The sequence below is a fragment of the Sorex araneus genome, chromosome 2, assembly GCF_027595985.1.
Source record: "Sorex araneus isolate mSorAra2 chromosome 2, mSorAra2.pri, whole genome shotgun sequence".
Taxonomy (NCBI): Eukaryota; Metazoa; Chordata; class Mammalia; order Eulipotyphla; family Soricidae; genus Sorex; species Sorex araneus.
The window spans coordinates 158,645,352-158,667,527 of NC_073303.1; the positions used below are offsets into that span (position 1 = coordinate 158,645,352).

Here is a 22,176-nt window from a genome sequence, read left to right on the forward strand (position 1 = left end):
AGTGCTCAGGACTCTCTGCGCCTAAAGTCTTTGATTCCAGAGACCTAACACATTCGGGCATCCAGCGCAGCTTCTTTCAGCAATGCACTGGGACTGTGAACTGGGCTACAACTCCGTGCTGCCTGGGGGTGGATCTTTCCTCCCCACCCTGTCTCCCTGCACGGAAAATGGCGGCGGCAGCATCATCCACATGGCAGGAGCCATCTTCTAAGACTCCTAACTCAGAGGTATACGATTTTTACACTTGGGGCTCCTAGGGACTCATGGGAAGTGGGTGTAACCGGCACGCTCTCGACCCAGATAAATTAGGAGCTGCTGAGAGTGAAACAGACCCTCTGCGCCTAAAGACTTTGATTCCAGAGACTTCTTACAGCAATGCACTGGGACTGTGAGCTGAGCTATGCAATTTCTGGCAGAATTTTCCCTGGACTTTATACAGAAATCCAAAACCGCGTGGACGCGGCAGCGTTCGCACGACTTAACATCTATAATTGTCTATAATTGTCAGCAATGTGAAACTTAACATCTATAATTGTCAGCAATGTGAAACGGTTCCTTTTTAACAGGTCTGACTTGGGGGGGAAACTCCAAATAATAACAGTGAGTTTTTGTTGAAATATTGAAGGTTATTAAAGTAGCAACCGTTTCTCTGGACTGTGAACTAAGCAACAGCCCCACGCCGGCCGAGGAGAGGAAATATCCCTCTTTCCCGCTGTTTCCCATTTTCAGGGAGAAACACGGTGTGGTGTCCACCATACTATGAGGTGCGGGAAGGGCGATGAGGGGGGAAAAAAAAGGAAAAGGAAAAAGGAGAAAAAAGAGTTATGTACTTGGAGCAGTGAGGCTACATATCTTTTCATTCTCAGCAATGGAAAACTAATTATCAAATGCTTCCTTGGTAGTAGGGCTGTCATTCTTGGGAGGAAACTCCAACAACAATAGTGAGTTTTGTGTTGAAATATGGAACATAATCAAGGTAAAGAGAAAATGAAGTGAAATTCATCAGTTATACAGTTGGGGGTGGGGGACGGGGGTATACTGGGGTTTTTGGTGGTGGAATATGGGCACTGGTGAAGGGATGGGTGTTTTAATATTGTATAACGGAGACATAAACCTGAGAACTTTGTAACTTTCCACATGGTGATTCAATAAAAATTAAAAAATAAAAATTCATAGTGTTCCACCAAGTTAAATGTGGTTGGAGATCCCGCGCGGGGAGGGAGATGCGTGCGGAAAGTAGACTAGAGACTGAACATGATGGCCACTCAATACCCCTATCGCAAACCACAACACCCAAAAGGAGAGAGAGAACAAAATGGAATACCTTGCCACAGAGGCGGAGTGGGAGGGGGAGGATGGGATTGGAGGGTGGGAGGGATACTGGGTTCATTGGTGGTGGAGAATGGACACTGGTGGAGGGATGGGTTCTCAAACATTGTATGAGGGAAAAACAAGCACGAAGATGGGTAAATTTGTAACTGTACCCTCACAGTGACTCACTAATTAAAAAAATAAATAATTTTTTAAAAAAATTCAGTGTTCCAGATGATCCCAGAGGCCATCTATCTATCTACCAGCAGCTTCTTGCAGAAATGCCTCTAGACTGTGAGCTAAGCTACGGCCCCCATCCCGTCCCAGGAAGGATAAGGTTTTTCTCTCTCAGCTTTTCCTTTCCCTGGTGGCAGCATGGCGACCGCCATCTTATAAGACCCACTAAAGAGAGGTACAAACTTGCAGTGAAGGGATGCTCAGGGGATCTCGGGATGGGGGGTGTTACAGTGCCGCTCTCCACCAAAATGTGACCCGAGCAGCCGCACATGTTCGGACCCTCTTGTTGCTGAATGCCCATGATCCCAGAGGCCACTAAACAGTGGTAAGAGCTTGCATTGATGCAATTTCTGGCAGAAATTTCTCTGGACTTAGTACTAAAATACTAAAATACAGAAATCCAAAACCACACCACCGTGATAGCCGCAATTGACCTCATTTGCTCTTCATTCTCAGCAATGGAAAACAAATTATCAAATGTTGCCTTTTCAGCAGGTCTGATTTTGGGGGGGAAATTCCAAATAATAATAGTGAGTTTTCTGTTGAAATATTGAATGTAATCAAAGTAAAGGGAAAGTAAAATGAAAATCATCAGCCACACAATTGGGAGTGGGATGGGAGGTACACTGGGGTTCTTGGTGTGGAACATGTGCACTGGTGAAGGGATGGGTGTTTGATCAATGTATAACTGAGACTTAAACCTGAAAACTTTATAACTTTTCACATGGTGATTCAATAAAAAATTTTAAAATTTAAAAATAAATTTTAAAAAATTCATAATGTTCCATACTTTTATATATAAAACCTTTGAAATTTTTTATTTGGGCTCAAGAAAAGAAAATAAAGATAAGAAAAAGGAAAAAAGAATCAAATTTTCTTTTAAAAAAAATATTTGTGGTTAGCAGAGGTGGGTTTGAGGGGTGGAGATAATAATGAGGTAGGGAAATCTTTCCATCTCAAAAGTATAAAAAGGTAGGGAAATCTTTCAATTTCAATTTCAAAGGTAACCAAAAGTTATAGTATAACCTTTGAAAATGGTTATATTAGTCTCAAGGCCAGACCCTCAGACCAATGGAATAGAGTTGAAAATTCTGTCACAGACTCTCAAATATATGATCAGTTAATCTTTGATAAAGATTATCAAATGTAAAGTGATATAAGCAAGAAATGTAAGCAAGAAATGTAAAGTGGCACAAGGAAAGCCTTTCAACAAGTGGTGCTGGGAAAACTGGATAGCTACCTGCAAAAAAAAAAAAAAAAGAACTCTGGCCTTAATCACTGTCACTGTCACTGTCATCCCATTGATCATCATTTTGCTCGAGCAGGCACCAGTAACTTGTCCATTGTGAGACTTGCTGTTACTGTTTTTGGCATATCAAATACGACACAGATAGCTTGCCAGGCTCTGTTGTGTGGGTGAGATACTCTTGGTAGCTTGCCGGGCTGTCCGAGAAGGATGGAGGAATCGAACAAGGGTTGGCCGCCTGAAAGGCAAATGCCCTACCCGCTGTGCTATCGCTCCAGCCCGTATGGCCTCAATATCAGACCTGAATCCATAAGGTACATGGAGGAAAATGTAGGCAGACCCTCCATGATGTTGAATCTAAAAGCACCTTTAAGGATAAAACATCACTGATCGAGCAAGTGAAAATAAACATAAACAAATGGGACTACGTTAAACTAAGAAGTTCTGCACCTCAAAGGAAATAGTGACCAAAATACAGAGAGAGCCTATGGAATGGGAAAGAATATTTACCCACTACCCATTTGATAAGAGGTTAATATCCAGGATATACAAGAAACTAGGAAAATTGTACAAGAATAAAACCTCCAACCCCATCAAAAAATGGGGAGAAGAAATGAACAGAAGCTTCCTCAAAAAAAAAAAAAATGGCCAAAGGCACATGAAAAAATGTTCCACACCGCTAATCATCAGGGAGATGCAAATCAAAACAACAATGAGAGATCATCTCACACCAGAGACTGGCATGCATCAAAAAGAACAAAATCAACCAGTGCTGGCGGGGATGTGGGGAGAAAGGGACTCTCATTGTTGGTAGGAAGGCCAACTGGTCTAGCATTCTTGGAAAACAATATGGGCCTATCCTCAAAAAACTAGAAATTGAGCTTCCATGTGACCCAGCAATATCACTTCTGAGAATATATCCCCAGGGTGCAAAAAAGCACAGTAGAAATGACCTTTGCACCTGTATGTTCATTGCAGCACTGTTCACAATAGCCAGAATCTGGAAACAATCCAAGTGCCCAAGAACAGACGACTGGTTAAAGAAGCTTTGGTACATCTACACAGAGGAATACTATGCAGCTGTTAGAAAAGATGAAGTCATGGAATTTGCTTATAAGTGGATGGATGTGGAGAGTATCATACTAAGTGAAATGAGTCAGAAAGAAAGGGACAGATATAGAATGGCTGCCCTAATTTGTGGAACATCAAATAACATAATATGAGATTGACACCCAAAGACAGTAGAGACAGGGCCAGGAATATTGCTCCACAGTTGGAAGATGCAAATCAAAACAACAATGAGTGTAAACACTCTAGTTTACAATACTGTTACAGATAGGATATCATACATGCATGAGGGGTGGTAAGGGCTCACTCCTGGCTCTAAGGCCAGGGATCACTCCTAATAGTGCCTCCTGCTAGTGCCTTGGGGATATTATGAGATTCCGGGATCAAGCCTAGGTTGCCACATGCAAGGCAAAGACCCTACCCACTTTACTATTTCTCCAGCCCTGATAAAACATCTATCTTGTTTTATTTTGTTTTGTTTATAATGTATGAGTACTGCTATTTGTTCAACCATTGATTAAGCTGTCTGAATCGGGCATGAACTCCACATTACATTTTTTTTTTAATTGTATCACCATGAGATAGAGTTACAAAGCTTTCATGTTTGAGATTCAACCATACAATGATGGAACACCCATCCCTCCACCACTGCACATTTTCCACCACCCACATCCCAGTCCTCACCCTGCCTCTACGGCAGACAATTTCCCCAATACTCTTTCTCTCTCATTTGGGGCATTATAAAACCTCTATCTTGAAGGTGAATAGTATTTATTTCCATAACTGCAAGTGCCTTAAAAGCAAGACATTTTAAGAGGTAGACTTCAAAAAAATGACTGAAAATGATAAGAAATTTTTTTTTTTAATTCTGTTCCAGCTATTTTTTTTTTCAAGAACAAATCTGGGGAAACCAGCAGAAAAACCCAAAACCCTGTACTCTGGATATAATTAAACCATTGTATTCAGGACTCTTCTCAGAGGCCCCATGGAGAACCTGGAAGTATTTTTTTCCTGAGGTTGCACCAAAATTACCAGAAAATGAAAGTCAAAGGTACTACGTTGACATTTAATAAAAATTTGATGACTTTAAGGGAATTCTCTGTTCCTGGTTAAGTGAAAAATAGATAAAGATGATTAAATACTACTGATTTGATTAACAAATAAAGATGAAAGCCTTGTTGTCTGAGAATTGAAGGAATTCCTTAGTGAAACAAAACAAAAAATCTACAGTACTAGTCCTTTGCAAAGGATTTCCCTGACCTATGAAAGGGGGAAATTGTGGCCATTTTCATTAATTTTATGCTATATTCCATGGCTAAACTAGGTACCAAACTACAATATCTATTAAGTCATTTATACTTAGTACTATAACTGGCTTGAATGGTCATATTAACTTTCAAGGAAAAAAAAAAGTGATTCCCCAACTAGGATTAGCATACTCACTCAGACAAGGACTATTTCATGAGCCTCTACTATGTGCCAAGCACTGTACCAAACACTGAAGTTCCAATATGAATATGAAGTTTTGGCTTCTGCAGGACGAGTTCTTCATGACACATGTCCCCTGAGGCAGCTGTCAGTAATCAATCCACCACAAACCTCTCCTATCAAGCCCCTTCACAGCCTGCAGATCTTAATGTGTTATTCATGAAAATATTACTATTTAGAGTAAGAAGAGAAGATAAAACTTATTGACTATCCAGCTGCTAACTAAAATTCAATGAATCACTTGTGGTTATTCACCCCCACCAAAAAAAAGAAAAAAAAAGGTCCTAGGTTGTGTAATTTTCTGTTTGTCTTTCACCTACTCTTTTTCTTCTCTGAATCTCCAAATCAACTCTTCTAAAGTAAAGCTCACAGCACAGTATCACATTCAGTGAAATAAATCAAAGAGAAAGAGAACAAATTGTCAGCTGATCTCACTCACATGTGGTAGTAAAGAAATAAAGCAAGGGAGTAGGTAGTATCCATTGAAAACAAACCTTTGGACTTTGACAATAGACTGACATTACGGAGTGAGGCAGGCAGGACGAGTATCTGGGGACGGAAAAGGTGGACTAGAAATGACCTAAGGACAGAGGTGAAGGGTCGTGGCCACTTTGGTGGCAGAGGAAGTACAGTAACATTATATACCAAAAGCATTAACATTCACAGTTATAATCATGTTATAACACCTATAACCATGCTACCTACATAACAATAAAAATGTTTTTTAAATATATAGCTCAAACAAGTGACCCAGGGCAATATCTACAAAACTGAGCTTACCTAGGGAGTGGAGGAGAAAAGGGTAAGGGTGGAAAGAGGGGTCCTGGACATTGGTGGAGGGAATGAAGTAATCTAATGGTAGGCTGCATCATTGAAACGATGCATGCAGGAAACTCTCATTAATAGTATTGTAAATCATGGCACCTCAATTAAAAAGGGGGAATATACAGCTTAGATGATCAAGCTGAAATCTCCCAAATTCTGTCCTTTCATATATGAATTCTTCCACTTCTCTGTTCTTCTCCTTTCTTAAGGCATCAGATAAAGTCCACATGATGTCTCCCACATCAACATCTTTTGTTGTCATTTTGCTGTAGTTATTATGGAAGTCACACCAGTAGTGATTCATGAGTCAAAGACCCCAAGTGTGAGGAGGATAGGTGAGAAGAGAAGGAAGGGCTTAACAGACACCATTAAGGACATGGTACTAGGCACAAGAGTCTCACATATGCAAGGCATGTGCTCTTCCACTTGAGCATCTTCAAGACTCCTCATGGGGCAGGAGCCATAGTACAGTGGGTAGGGCATTTGCCTTGCATGCGGCCGACCTAGGTTTAATTCCCAGCATCCCATATGGTCCCCTGAGCACTTCCAGGAGTAATTTCTCAGTGCAAAACCAGGAGTAGCCCCTGTGCATCGCCGGGTATGACCCAAAAAGCCCAAAAATTAAAATTAAAATTAAAAAGACTCCTCATATAAGCATCTTAAGGAAACATCCTATGCGACTGGTTTGTATTGTCATTAGGCTTTGTGTACACAGGCGTGCGTGCATGCATACACACACACACACACACACACACACACGTCTCATGCTTGCTAGACATCGGTTCTATTGTAAGAGAACCTTAAACGCATAAGCTCACTTGGGAAAAGATATCTACAAACTTTATAATTAAGATGTGGAAACAAAACTAGAATCACATTGCTATAAATTGTACTTAAATATTGATTATTTTAAAATGCTTTGAAGTATGCTTTAAATATTTTAAGTGTCATAGAGGTGTGAAACTAAACCCCTTAAATTCTATAAAACTGTTTCTTATAAACCAATGATAATCCAATTTTTTTTAAAAGTGTTTGAAATGCACTGGCACAGTTTTCCCAGCAGGAAGATTCATATCTTTCACCAAACTCTCAAAAAGGATTGTAGGCCAGACTACATTCAGTAATCTGACATCTACAGAGATGAGCTGGTATCATCAAGACAAACAGCTGGGTAGAAAAGTTAAGGCCCATTTTCTACTGTTCCCAATCCACCCCTCTCCAGATGATCCTAGTAATCCCCAAATTGTTTTCCCTACATTTTCTGCTCCCACAATATAAGAGGCAAAAACTAAAGTCACAAAGATTGGCTTTTAAACATGTAAATTTCTAAATAGGCATTAAAACTTCCATTATATTTTCAGAGCCCTACAAAATTCTACCAATGAAGATGTCAAAAGAAAGGGGTTATTTTTGGAGGAGCGTGAGGTGGTTTGACTTTGGCTTACACCTGGCAGTGCTGAGACTACTCACAACTAGTGGTACAAGAGAAATCAGGCAAAGCCAGGGATCAAACCCAAAGCTTGCACGTGCAAACCTTGCACTCCAGCTCTTTGAACCATCTCCCGGGCCCACAAAATATTTTCCATTTGTTGGGGGGCAAGGCGGGGAGTTGCAATGCAGGAATCAAACACATGGCCTTGCAAATGTTCAACTGCTCAGCTACATCCCAAAACCATAATTAATTTTTTTAATTGAATCACAGTGAGACACAAAGTTGTTTATGATTGGGTTTCAGTAGTATGCTCCAACAAACACCCCTTCACCAGTGTATATTTCCCACCAACAATGTCCCCAGTTTCCCTCCCGCTGCCCCCCCCTCTATCCCTGACAGTCTCCCTCCCTCCCTCACCCCCCTTCCCTCTCTCCCCCTTCTCTCTCTCTCTCTCTCTCTCTCTCTCTCTCTCTCTCTCTCTCTCTCTCTCTCTCTCTCACACACACACACACACACACACACACACACACACACACACACACACACATTTTGGGCATTACAGTTTGCAGTAGATACTAAAAAGGTTACCATATATATCCCTTTACTTACTTTCAACACTCAGTTCTTGTCCAGAGTGATCATTTCTAACTATTATTGCCATACTGGTCCCTTCTCTATCCTAACTCCCCTTGCCCCTCCCCACACACATTTGTACCAAGCTTCCAACCATTGACCAGTCCTCCTGGCCCGTTTTTCCTGGCCTTGGATATTAGTTTCATTCTTTTTTTTTTTTTTACATCCCAGAAATGAGTGGTCATTCTATCCTTTTTTGTCCCTCTCTTTCTGACTCATTTCATTCAGAATGATACTCCATAATTTTTTAATGCTAAAAATGTGCTTTCAAAAAAATTCAAATATTCAATATTAGCTAATATATAATTGTTTTCTAATTTAGTCACCCTGAAATTACAAAGTTATTCATGATAGTTTCAGGCATACAATGCTTCCCTCCATCAATGCCCCTCCATCCTCTAAAGGTATATCTTTACACTGAAAATCAATACCACTTTTCAACCAGAATTTTAAGAACTAGAAAAAAATGCACATCCACAAGACAGACAGTTCTTCCGAATTTATGTTTATTTAAAACCAGGCATAAACCATGAGTGTGAATAGACTAGTTTTTCTCACAACCATTATTTACAGATACCAAATAACAATTCTTGTTCACAGGACATATTGAGTCAAAAAATGTGATCTAAAAGATAACTTTTTCATAAAAGATTTGAGTCCTTAGCTACAAAAGTCATTGGTTAGTTGCTTGTGAGGCCTCATCTTTTTAAATATTTTGAAATAATCTAATTCATTACAAAAAATTAGTGTGCAATCAAAATCAAATACATTCTTGGGGTATGCAAAAGGCAAGCAAAGTACTCTATAAAAAAATGGTTGCTACAAACTTTTTCTCTTCCTGAATGGCAATATAAAATGTCATAGTGCGTGTTATCACTATTTGACATTAGAAAAAGATAAAAAGTGTTTCAGTACTGACTTTTGTTGTTCCTATTAAGGTGAAACAAAAATTCTAACAGAGCAAGTAGATTGCAAATCCTATAAAGTGATCCGCAGAGAGTATTCTCTTTAAGAACATGCAATTACCTACAAATAATGTGTCTCACATCAATGCATGAGAAAAGCATATTTACAATTCAAGCAGTTCTGTCAGCCACTAAAAACAACTGTGCATCTGCTCATCCAGAAAGATACTAATGTTGAGTGATTACATAACAACAGCTCCTTGAATATGTATCTCTTAAACAGTGGCAATTCACTTGCTCTTTTGTGCTTTTATTGATTCACGCCTTCTAAATATGCTAATGTAACCAAACATATACAAATATTTGAAAAAACAAAATAACAAATATATATAGTTTGCAAAGATCAATGGCACCTTTCATGGAGTGCAATGTCTAGATTTCCAACATCTACTAGCTACAGAGGCCCTCCCCAACAAGCCAAATGAAGTTTCAATACTGTCACACCCAGATTGATGTTTTTTCTTTTGCCTTTCATTTTTCTTTTAAAAATGTCTGCAATTTACCTGCCTGAAATCTGGCAACAGCTCCATGAGCAGTGCCCAATGCCACAAATCAAAGCATTGACTATCAAAGCTACTATTAATTGAAGTCAATTTTACCATTCAGATTAAATTCAAATGTCTACATCCCAGACACCTGGGTATGAAATAGTAAAATCTGCCAAGAGGAATTAGATATTTTTCTTCTTTTCTTTTAATGTAACCCACTATATAATAGTGAACTAAATATGTTTGTTTCATAGAAACAACTTACATTTGCCAATACAAGACAAATGGTCTATGTACAGATACATTAGGACTGCCTAACTGACAGTGAGTATTGCCAACCCGGCTCCAGGTCAGTGGAGCTAATACGGTGGAGCTCTCTGCTGAATGGACTTCCCCTTCAGGATACGTCGGATCTGGAATGAAAACAAATGGAATTTGTGAGACTTATGCTTTATACTCAAGGTGCCATTAATTTCCTTCAGAGTTTCCTTCCTTTATTATACTCTAACCACTTCTGTCAACTTGAAAATATACAAAGAAATATGCAATGATATGTGTCAAGAATCTAAGGCAATTTAAAAAAGACTAACTCCTGCTAAAGCTCATTACAGATCTAAAACAGTGATTTCAATGCAAGAAAGTAAAGCATGTGCATTAAAAATTAATCAAGGGGCTGGAGCAATAGCACAGCGGGTAGGGCGTTTGCCTTGCACGCGGCCGACCCGGGTTCGATTCCCAGCATCCCATATGGTCCCCTGAGCACCGCCAGGGGTGATTCCTGAGTGCAGAGCCAGGAGCAACCCCTGTGCATCGCCGGGTGTGGCCCAAAAAGCAAAAAAAAAAAAAAAAAAAAAAAAAAAAAAAAAAAATTAATCAAAAGCTTTAATATCTCCAACAATTTAAAGAATATTTAAATTCCTTTCCTATTATTTCCTCCTGGTATTTGAAAAGACTTAAAATAAGGGAACAATTCTGATAATATCTCCCCTATTTGAAGTCAACCTCATATAACAAGAATCCAGACCCACTTTACACACACTAGTAAACCCTTAACACCTTTCAAGTCAAGACAGTTATCACCATATCCAAGAATGAAAGCATCTGCACATAACTTTGCAGATCCTAGGAAAGACTCCAGGGCTACGTGAGTTAGTGATTAATTTTATAAAGCCAGTCTGAAAATGCTATCTGTCACTCAACCCGCAACAGATTAAAAGCACCAAATTGGGAGACTGGAGAAGAGAAAACAACTGAAATATGCTCTCACATATCGAATACAACAGAAGCAAAGGAAAGACACTCTACACACATGGACACAAAAATACAAAACTAGAAAGGAAAGCAATCTGAGGGCATTCTGTGAAAAGTCAAACAGCTCTCAATATTAAGTCAAACAGCTCTCAATATTATCAAAAGTCAAACACTCAATATTATCTCCGAAAATATCACAGTATGAATTCACACCACAAAGAAGCCAACATTAGGCTTATGACTGCCAGTCACTATTTAATGACGGTTCCTATCCCTAGAACCTTTCTTAAATTCCATTTCCTCAGCTAAAGTTTTCAAAACCATTAAGGGTTACAATTTAAATGAAAAATCCACAAATTATCAGGAGATTCATTTAAAGTATAATTTTTATTTTTTAATTCTAAATTACATAAACTCCCTGTATCTTATTCAGCATAAGCTGATAGACAAGAATAATTGTAAAGGTTGATTTTTCCTAAGGTACTGACTCCTTAAATACCCACTCCTTAAATATTTGAAGACTCCATCAATAACTCACAAAACTAAGATTCTCTTTCCTTACTGTCTACAAAAGCCTTATTACTTGCTTTCATCAGTTTCCACAACTCACATCATTCTAGTTAATTTTGAGCTTGCATTTGTAGTTATAGAATTTAAAACATAAAGAAAGAATATCTTGAGCTCAGGCTTTGCATGCATAGACATTGATTCAATCCCTAGCACTGCATGGTCCCCTAAGCATCACCAGATATGGCTTCAAAGAGAGGGGCAGGGGGAGAGACGAAAGAGTGAGCGAGTGAGAGTGAGAGGAGAAAGAGCAAGAGAGTAGGAGAGAAAAGAGAAGAGAGAGAGAATGAGCTGATGAGTTATAGAGGAGAGGTAACTATCAGACCTTTGATCATATTAGTCCATGAAAAACCCTGAGTTTCTTCTTCCTTTGGTAACAGTGATAGACTTCAAATTGCTCTAACTACCTCCAAGAAAAGGTGGCCACTGACAGAGTCCACCTGAAGCTCCCCACCTGGTGTCCACCCCACACCATCTCTTCTGCTACCTTCCCCTGCTTCCTCTCCCTTCTGCAGTCCTCACCTGTTCTCCCACAGGGCCATCAGGAACCAAATGAACTGGCTGTTCGTTTTCCAAGTTTCGTGTACTTGGGTCTGCTCCCTTCCTCATCAACAGACGGACAGCATCCAACTGCGTCACGCGATACTGCAGGCTGGCAGCAACATGGAGGGCAGTGTTCCCATTGTAAGCCTGCATATCAAAAGATGAAATGGCACGCATTAGAAAGGGGCGTTTTCGTAATAACAGCTCGGCTGTTTGAAGGAGGTGTAAAGAAGGCCGTCCCACCTCTCAGGCAGTTCTAAGCTTTCTCAAAGTACCTTTGTATTCACAAACGACAGGCAACCGGGCAGCTCCAGGAAAAGGCGAATAAGTTCCAGATTGGCTTCTTCGGCTGCCAGATGCAGGGCTGTACGACCACTTTTACGATCCTTGATCAAGGACAAAGACAAATAAAAATGAACACCATGCCACAGAGACGCATTTCACCCATTCCCTAAAGAATCTGACTCACTTTAGAGACTCCCTTCGAGTGCTCCCTACAAAGCCTTCCATACCCCTAAATATAAAGGAAGCTTTAATTCCTTCTATATCCTCTGTATGAATGTGTTCATAGAAATCATCACAGCAGATCCTTCAATAAAAAGTGGCCAGAATGCATCGATGACAGGTTTTATCAGATACTTTAATGTATACAATGAGCCATTTACCATTGTTTGCAGATTTAGTAACCACCACGTCAACTTGCATCTGTATCCCTCACCTTTTCTATCAGACAGTATGTACATATGTATGTGTATATAGGAGATATTCAGTATATAATTCTCATTTAAGAAAAATAAACTATTTTCCAATTTAACAGAAAATTAAGTTCTGATCCAAGAATCAAGAAGCCCTTTCAAGAAGAATTACAGTTACTATCAGTATTTGATAACGAAGCTCACATGATATCAATTTCAAGCATCCCTTTTCCATTCAAATAAAGACTAACTTATTTCACATAAATGATCTTTTGGGTGCTGATCCAAAGAACAAAGGCAAAATAAAGCAATTAATTGAGATGATTTTTTTAAACCTAAGCTTAACTGGTGATACATTGCTACTCACTCCACTATTAATCTGAAATAACTAAAACAAAAAGTTTTCACTGATACCCAGGAATAAGGCCTTCAGCTATGACCCCATTTTCCCCTGCCCCATCTCAAGGTTCTTCTGTGTACTTACCTTAGCTTCCACTGCCGCTCCCATTTGAATCAAACACTTTATGGTCTCAACCAGACTCTTATTCTTTAGTAAAAGTTCCTGTACTTCAGGTGAATGGGGCTGTTGATTTCTCTGGAGTTCATGTACCACCGCATTGTGAGCCACAACTGCACAGTGCAGGGGAGTTAAGCCTAGGAAAGGCAGAGTAAAGCAGTGGGTGGGCTTCCCATCCAGTCTTTCAACGCTCAATTATCAACCTTGAGAACAGGCCTGAGTCTATCCAATAAATGAGCTCTACAGGACAAGTAAGGAGGTCTGAATATTCCCTCCCTTGGGTCTTAATGTTTTTTTTTCTTTTTGGGTCACACCCAGCGATGCTCAGGGGTCACTCCTGGCTCTGCACTCAGGAATTACCCCTGGCCGTGCTCAGGGAACCACATGGGATGCTGGGAATCGAACCCGGGTCGGCGGCGTGCAAGGCAAACACCCTACCCACTGTGCTATCACTCCAGCCCTTAATGCTTATTTCAAATAGACAATACCTAGCTTTAGATATTCTCCCTTTCTCGGCACAAAACTTAACATTCTCAGAATTAATGGGCCCCACTCTCAAATTGGTCTTTCACTCAATACAGTTTCAGCTGCTTACCATCGTAGTTAGTTGCTTCAAGATCCAAAAACTGATTGCTCCTTATGGCTCCCTTCTGAATTGCCTGCAATTTTTTAAAAGAAGACAAAAATTAGTAAAAGACAAGCTACATAAATGCTTATTTAATTTGTACTGCAATAAAGAGGCCACCGTAATTGATAATTGCAATAGGCCAGAGTTCTTCAACCTTTCCACACCTGCAGACCAGCACCGGTCCATGGACCAGCTTCGACAGTCAACCTACGTGCAGCTACTATCATCTGAGCCGTCTCTTCAGCCCTCCCATTCCTAGAATAATAGCAGCTGGTTCGCTGACTCACCTGGAGCACCTGGGAGTGGCCCTTCTCAGCACAAACATGCAGCGGGGTTCTTCCCCAGCAGTCAGTGGTGTTCACCTGGGCCCCAAGGTTCACCAGATCCTGCACAATGAGATGCTGATTGGCTGCCACTGCCACTTGAAAGGCACTCTGTGAATATTGAGAAGAAACAATTATTTTTGAAAAAGAGTCTGCCACCTAACACTGTTCTAACAAGAAATAGGAGCTGAAACAAAGGCTAAGGGGAAATCCCACACAGAGAAAATAAATGATATTAACAAACAATATGAAACTGTTAACACAAGGACACTAAAATAAGCTTAGGTGTGGCTTTATTATACCCAGTTAGCCTTTACTCAAATAACTACAGAGTTAATGTTAATAACTTCAAGGTTAATGGTGACAAAGAGTCAACATCTCAAAGTTAATATTAACTAAACTCTTGGTCTTGCGCTCGGAAATGATCGAAATGAGACTGCTGATCACTCTTTGCCAGGCCCACACCTTTGCTGCTTCACTACCAAGACCTTTACCTGCCCATTGTGCTCCTTGATGTCCAGCATGTGTAGCGCACTCATCTTTCTGGCAAGGACATAAGACAGTGCCCTTCTTCCTTGGGCGACAGCAATATGAAGGAACCTGACAGACAAGGAAAGAGGAATAAGAATCATATTCCATTTTGTGTTCACAAAGTTCGTCTATTTTTAAAAAGCATCTTTTTCATTAGCCCCTCCCTTTCTATATTGGTGGACACAACTAAAGTATGACCGAGCATAATCAGTCTTAGGTCAACCAAACACTGAGAGCTATAGCAAAAGGATTAGAATGAGCAACCAGAAAAAAAGAACACTAAGTGTCATAATGATTACTTAAAATATATTTAGTATGGGCTGGAGTGATAGCACAGCGGGTAGGGTGTTTGCCTTGCATGCGGCAGACCCGGGTTCGATTCCCAGGTCGATTCTCAGGGGACCATATCCCAGCATCCGATATGGTCCCCTGAGCACGGCCAGGGGTAATTCCTGAGTGCAGAGCCAGGAGTGACCCCTGAGCATCACTGGGTGTGACCCAAAAAGCAAAAATATATATACATTTAGTATATTTAATGCTTTTAATACTCGGGAAAACACTATGAGAAAGGTATTCTCACTTTACATGTTAAGACACTGAGGCCCTAAAAGGTAAAATAACTTCCCTAAGACCACAAAGATATCAGTCTACAGATCAACTCACAGGTGATCACACTCAGCTAATCAAGATGTACTTTTGGGGCTGGAGCAATAGCACAGAGGGTAGGGTGTTTGCCTTGCATGTGGCCAACCCGGGTTCAATTCCCAGCATCCCATATGGTCCCTTGAGTACCACCAGGAGTAAGTCCTGAGTGCATGAGCCAGGGTAACCCCTATGCAATGTCGGGTGTGACCCAAAAAAATTTAAAAATAATAAAAAAAGATGTACTTTTGCCCTACACATAATGTAGCTTTTTATTAATTTAGATCAGATAATCTATTCAGTCTGAAAAATAAGAAAACTCTTCCCTGAAATACTAGCTGTTAATGAATAGCAGTATCTCTGCACATGAGTCCTTTTGGCTAGCCAACCACTTAAGAGGTCTAGCTGAGGACACCCTAGAGAAATCCTGTGCTCACTGTATCCAGGAAGTCCTGAGTTAACAAACTGGGAATAACCTGAAGAGATACTCACGTGTCACCATCTGCATCCTTTGAAAGAAACTGGTCCTGGGAGATATTTGCCAATTTGCTTTCCTCCTGCTCTACTTGCCACTGGAAAAATGACTTTCCTAACTGTGCAGTGTTCATTGAATTTCCGACAAAGTTCTGGAATGGCTGTGAGGTGTTCAACGAGGCAGAATCTGCATCGTGCCCCACCACAGTCTCACAGGCACTGGGCAGCATCATGCCGAAGTTCTGCAGGTGGGCATCACTTTGCTGCTGAGCACAGGGGGGAGCCTGAGGGGGGACAGCCATGGCCTCAGAGTCCCCAGGACTACTTAGAAGGGATGTGAAACTTTGGTTTGAGCAGAACTGAGGCTCTTGACCATGAAAGAGATTTGGCTCGTAGTTAGGGGACTGGGAGGTGCTGGAATAAGTACCACATTCCAGAGCGGGACTGTGGGCATAGTGCTGAGAATGCTGCGGCAGCGGCACGTTCTGGTTCTGCGGTGAGTACTGGAACAGGGGGGCCTGATCCGTCATCATGTATGGGGCGCTACTGACATGAAACGGCTGGTACTTCTGTGGCGGAGAGACGCTCTGCCCTCCAGGGAACTCCTGGCCGTGCTCTCCAGGGGAGCTCTGAGGAGCCACCATGGGGCTCGTCCAGTTCACCTGGACGGTATTCAGGGACACCGGGCTGCATTCATTCTTGATGTTGATGATATTCTGAAGCAGATCGGCACTGCTGTCTAGCTTGGATTCAGCGTGATGAACATCTTCCATACTCTCCCCCGGCGTTGGTGTTTGAGGCGGTGTCTAGAAAGGGAGATGTAGAAAGTTGAACACTCCTTCCCAAAACGATTCTAGGAATAATTTTCTGAAGGGTAGTCAGAGAAAAATAGTAAAATACCAAAAACTGGGGATGAAGCAAAGCTGGCCTCTTGCAAGCCGGTCCATCAGAAGAATCAGGTCCTTTCCTTTTGGCACTATATGATCCTGAGGTCTTCAATTCTGTACCCCAGAGAGGAATATGGAAACTGTGATGATTTTGTTCTCTAAGATTTTACCTATAGTCACACTAAATTATTTGAACCAAAGCCCCCGTAATCTGAGGAGAAGTAACTCTTACCTGTGAACTGCTCTCTGTTTACACCTTGTGACTGCAAAGGAAAAAAAATTCTAATTTAATATATAAAAGATGTTATAATATGCTAATATGCATCAATAAATAGACATCTCTCTACCACTCTATTTAGTCACCATAAGCTTTTGACATCATTATTCTATCAATATATATTTTTAATTTGTATTCTATTTTGCTACCTGCCCCACTTTCACCTTAGTTCAACTTAAGTCATGATGAAGGTAGTAAGATGTTCAGATTTTTCCTGTTCTAGTCAAATGCCTGTCCCATTGATATGCATCATTTCCCTTGTCCCCCATTTGCCTTCATTTAAACATTCACCAAATTTCTCCTGTGTACCCATCACTGCTTCAAACTGGTGATGGATACAAAGCAGCTATCAAGAAAAGTATGCCCTTTGTCCCATGGACTATATGGTGTACAAAACAATCTACTGAACCTTTGTCAGGAGAATCATCGTTCTGACAGACTTGATGCCCTCCCTCCAACTCCAAACCAAAAAAATTAAGTGTGCTACCTTAAAGTCATCCACAACTTGGCCAGAAGCTTTCTGTTTATGACTTCTTAAGTGTAACAGGAGTTCCTTCACTGAGTTCTTCACACGAACTCCTTGAAAGGGTCCTCTCTGCTGCTTTCCAACCCCCATATGGGGCTCAACTGTTCAAAAAAAAAACAAAATGGGTCCCAATAAGTTTTTTCAGACACCAATCTTCATAAGCTTAAAAGCATAACGATCTAATGTGCAAAGCCCCTGAGTCACTGGAAAGCTGTAGCAACTAGATCTGCTCAGTGGCATCACAAGAGAATTTTCCGTTCTATTCAGTAATTAAGTGCTGCCTAAAACCTTTCCCAAGCAGACACCATAAGGAATCACACAGTCCCTAAGAATGTGACTTCAGAGCTTTTCAGAGCTTCCCAGAGCCAAAAGAAAATTCAAAGTAAGCTCCCTTCTATCTTAGCACTATCTACCCAGGAGACTGAATCACAAACTATGCCACCTCAACTTTCAGATGAATAGTCATTCCGAACTCTTGAAAAACCTTGAGAAACAAAGGATAAATAATATTCACACCCAGACAGAAATTTAAAAGTCTAGCAATTCTCCCATCCTTGCAGGCACAAGACAAGTATCTATCAAAGCCTAAGAAAAGTGTCTTGATTTGTTTCTTATTATTCCCCTCCTTCCTGCTACACCAAGAAAGTTACTTAAATTCACTCAGCGTGAACACATTTCTGTATACACACAGGATTTCTCATCACCGAGTATCACAAAGGCCTTCTCAGTAAAAAGGAAGCAATTTCATTTCATATTTCAACTTTAAAATACAATTTAATGTGTCAAATATGAGTACCATATTCCATTTCCTTTTTTTTTTCTTTTTGGGTCACACCCAGCGATTTACAGGGGTTACTCCTGGCTTCGCACACAGGAATTACTTCTGGCGGTACTCAGGGGACCATATGGGATGCTGGGAATCGAACCAGGATCTGCTGCATGCAAGGCAAATGCCCTACCCGCCATACTATCGCTCCAGTCCCAATATTCCATTTCTTATTACTATTATTTCACAACCTGATGGGATGAACTGAACATAAAGTAAACACTCAAAATGCCAGGAAATGAGTAATTCAGCTAAACTGTTCAAAGCAGAAGAAAGAAGGTGAGGCAAAAAACAATGCGCTATCTGCAGGCACACACACACACACTTATGTACATATACGAGAAAAACAATCATTGACAGAACAAACTAAACATATAGTTGGTTTTATGCCTAAGTTTAAGCATATCTTACTAGAACCTAACAGCATTTTCCTGGAATGTCCGCAGTTAACTATTCAACATCACAAGGGGAAAACTTCAGTTTCAGAAATCCCCTATGACTATGTGGCAAACCAAGGAACAAAATTCTTTCAGCCAGATGAAGACCAAATGTGGGAGAAAAAGTTCTAAACACAACTTTTGCATTTACTGCCCACTAACATAGGAAGGACCTTACACACTTTGTGGACTGAATTTTTTTTTTTTATGAAAATGTTAAAGATCACCTTGAAAGATAAAAGACCAAAACAGGGACAGGGCCCCAGAGTTTTTTTAAATCATGCAGATTAGATCCTTCAACATTTGAGATTACCTAGTGTTCTCTTAGTCTGTGCGCAGTGTCATCTGTTTTCTCCCAAATGATGCAACTCACAAAGAAACTAACCAAATCACTGCCAAAGAAAGGAAACATTACGCTTTTCATCGCTGGACAAGCCTTAAACCATTCTGCAACACGGCGAAAAACATCGCAGAAAACTTCGGTAGACTTTCAAAACTCGCCAACATCAGCCAACTAAATCAGGCACAAACTGGGTGACTTTTCAGTCCGGCTTTATCTTGAAGCTGTTCATTTAACATAAAATCCTCTTCTATTTCAAAGTTTCTGCAAATCCTTCCAAAGAAGTCATGACCTTAAACATGACTCCAACCCTAATTAACGGCGGCTACCAGCGCCTTTCGCTCAAACAGCCACACGGGAAAAAATTCCAGCGCCACCAGATCCAAAAATCTCTGCTAAGGATGTGAATTGCAGATTAATAAAGCGAAGGGGGGGAGGGAAAAAAAATGGCAAAGAAGAGGCGTGATGAAGAGAGGAAGGTTAGGGTGGGAAGGGAAAGGGACCGGAGCAAGAGTCCAGCCCACAGTGGCTCATTCCTAAAATGACGATTAGGTTAACTTGCTCATTAAATTATCCACTTAATTCAATTATTAAAACTTTTAACCACTGGGGGAAAAAGTGGTTCATTCGTTCCATCGCCCACCCACGCCCTTAAAAAAAAGAAAGGGAGTCAGCGCAGCTGATTGGGGCGCTGGAGGGCACCCGACTTCCCGGACGGTCCCAGGGCATGAGTGACATCAAACAGTGGCACAAGCCGCGGCCCAGGGCCGGTGGCCGCTCCCGGCTCGGCTGCCATGGTGACGCTGTGCCGCCTGGCCCGGAGCATCCGCCGAGGCGCCCCTGGTCCGGGCGCTCATTCCCCCCGCGACCCCCGCAGCCTGCCGGCGCCGGTACCTGGCAGCCGCTCGGCGCGAGCGCCCCCTCTCGGCCGGGACTCGACGGCGCCGCTGGACGAGACGGACGAGGTGGACGAGAAGTCAGAGGAGTCGGAGCCGGGCGAGCCGGGCGCCGAGGGCCCCGAGGCCGCGGCCGAGCCGGGGGCGGCGGCCGGGGGCGACGCGCCGTAGAAGTAGGCCAGGTGCAGCGGGCTGCTCATCAGGCCGCCGTCGCCGTCCAGCAGCAGCAGCCCCTCTCCGGCGCGGCTGTCGTCCAGCAGCTTGTCCACGATCATGCTCCCGGGCGGGGTGCTCTGGCGCTGGACGACCCCCCCAGCCCCCGAGCGCAGGCAGACGGACGAACGGACGAATGGATGGACGCCCAGCAGCTGAGGGCAGAGCCGGGCACGGGCGCGAGCCCACGGCGCCGCGGCGCTTTATAGGCGGCGCCCGGCCCCGCCCCTCCAGGCCCCGCCCCCGGATGCGGCCGCTTTCCCGGCAAAAGCACAGGATGAGGCAACGCGCCCTCCGCCCCGGCCGCCGCCCGCGGCCCCGCCCGGCCCCCCGGCCCGCCCGCCCGCCCTTCGCCCCGCGCCCGCCAGCCCCCCGCGCCGCCGCGCGCCCCGCCGCACCCCCAGCCCCGCGGCGTGGACGGGAAGAGCCCCCCCCCAGCCCTCTCCGGGCTCAGGGCGCGCGGCCAGCGGCCTGCGGGGGAGCCCGGCCTGGCGAGCTGGCCGCGGCGGGAACCGGTCGGCCCGGTTCTGGCGGGACTGGGAAGGCCTGCGAGGTGCGCGGCCGCCGCCCGCCTGCCCGGCGCCGCCGCTGCTGCTGGCCTGAGCCCAGCTGCAAACCTCCCCAACCCCCCCTCGCCCCTCCACCCCCGAAGGTTCTAGAAAAGCCCTGCTCCTCCTAGGCGCCTGAGCACTTTTTTTTTTTTTTGTCCTCAAATCATCATCATCTGGGTCCCAACCCTTAATGCCTCTTTATCCTTGGCGAATTGGACAAAGCCGTTTTTAGCCCATTGATAAAATGCATCCCCGTGCATGTGTTTGAATTTCTATGAGATTTTTTTTTTAATTTGTGTGACTGTGCAGTTATGTCCAATTAGCACGGAGTTTTGCTCTTTCCTATTTACAATCTTTTTCTGATAGGTGTTTTTAACCCCTGCTTGCTTTTCTATTGTAAGGCCTACTTGTATGACCACGATTTTGCAGGAGGGAAAAAAAAAAAATGATTAGGTGTGTCCTTTCAAGCGGATACACAGTCTTGTCGGAATGATATGGTAAGTATACACGTGCTGTATTTTAATTTTTTTTTTCACTTATTGATTCAGTTAATCACGAGAAGTACAAAGTTCAGCCGGTATCCCAAAAAGGTAAGTCTGCTGGAAGAAAAGAGGGCCTGGAGAAAATCCTCGCAATGGAGGTAGGTAGTCTTCGAGATGATCCTTTCAGCCTACACTATTTACAGGAAGTCAGCAGCAAGGACAAATTGGGGGGTGGGAGGGGAGAGAGTCCCCTTGGATATTCCAAGGGAAGATGATAGTATCAGGTGTAAAAGATGCCTATGGGTGGAGCACCTTCAGTGCCAGGCTAAGACACTGAGCCAGTCACTAATAACACTGAGTGAACATGAAAGAATTTGGGGCAGGCAAAATTAATCTGGAAGCAGTTTAGATGGGGTGAGACTGTGGGGCCATCAGCAACCACCACCATAGGCCTGGGAAGAGTTGACTTGACCCTGAAGCAAAAACAATGAGCAAGGAAGTAAATGGAAATAAAATAGGGCGGCAACTCTGGCAGGGACAGAATCTAGGATCCTGTCCAGTTGGAGATGCAGAGTAATAAAGAGATCCCCAGTGGGCCATGGAGTACGATGGAATGCCAGTTTCTGATCACAAGAAGATCAACAGAAGCAGGATGTTAGTGTTCCAGGCGAAAGGAGGATGGAGAGAGAGGAAATAATGAAGAAAGGAAGCAGTAAACTTAAATTGTTCATCAGGATTCAAAAGCCTGATGGGCATTCCAAGGTATTCGTTTCTCTCCTCCCAATTTTGGGATTTGGGTAATTTTTTAAAGATAAGGAAACACCCCTTGCATGTATCTGCAGAAAATATAAATCTCCGTTAGGCAGTATTCCTCAGA

At 42.6% G+C, this 22,176-nt stretch overlaps 1 protein-coding gene across 1 annotated transcript; it reads right to left on the reverse strand.

Annotated features, from left to right (window-relative positions):
- Positions 1 to 8,739: 8,739 nt before the first annotated feature.
- On the reverse strand, positions 8,740 to 20,547 carry NFKBIZ (NFKB inhibitor zeta). Its single transcript, XM_055127338.1, has 12 exons — positions 20,052 to 20,547; positions 17,516 to 17,655; positions 16,984 to 17,014; positions 16,765 to 16,865; positions 15,883 to 16,670; positions 14,712 to 14,817; positions 14,182 to 14,328; positions 13,862 to 13,925; positions 13,234 to 13,403; positions 12,330 to 12,440; positions 12,034 to 12,201; positions 8,740 to 10,106 (listed from the first exon to the last, which is right to left on the reverse strand). Exons 1-12 carry the CDS (start codon positions 20,326 to 20,328, stop codon positions 10,053 to 10,055), a joined length of 2,157 nt encoding a protein of 718 aa, XP_054983313.1. The 5' UTR covers positions 20,329 to 20,547; the 3' UTR covers positions 8,740 to 10,052.
- Between the last annotated feature and the right edge of the window lie 1,629 nt (positions 20,548 to 22,176).

Coding starts and splice junctions, on each gene's coding strand:
- NFKBIZ (XM_055127338.1), bottom strand. CDS start 20,328: ATGATCGTGGACAAGCTGCTGGACGACAGCCGCGCCGGAGAGGGGCTG. Junction 14,818..15,882: donor AAGGATGCAGATGGTGACAC/GTGAGTATCTCT, acceptor CTTGTCTGTCAG/GTTCCTTCATATTGCTGTCG. Junction 10,107..12,033: donor ATGGCCCTGTGGGAGAACAG/GTGAGGACTGCA, acceptor TTTTCATTCCAG/ATCCGACGTATCCTGAAGGG.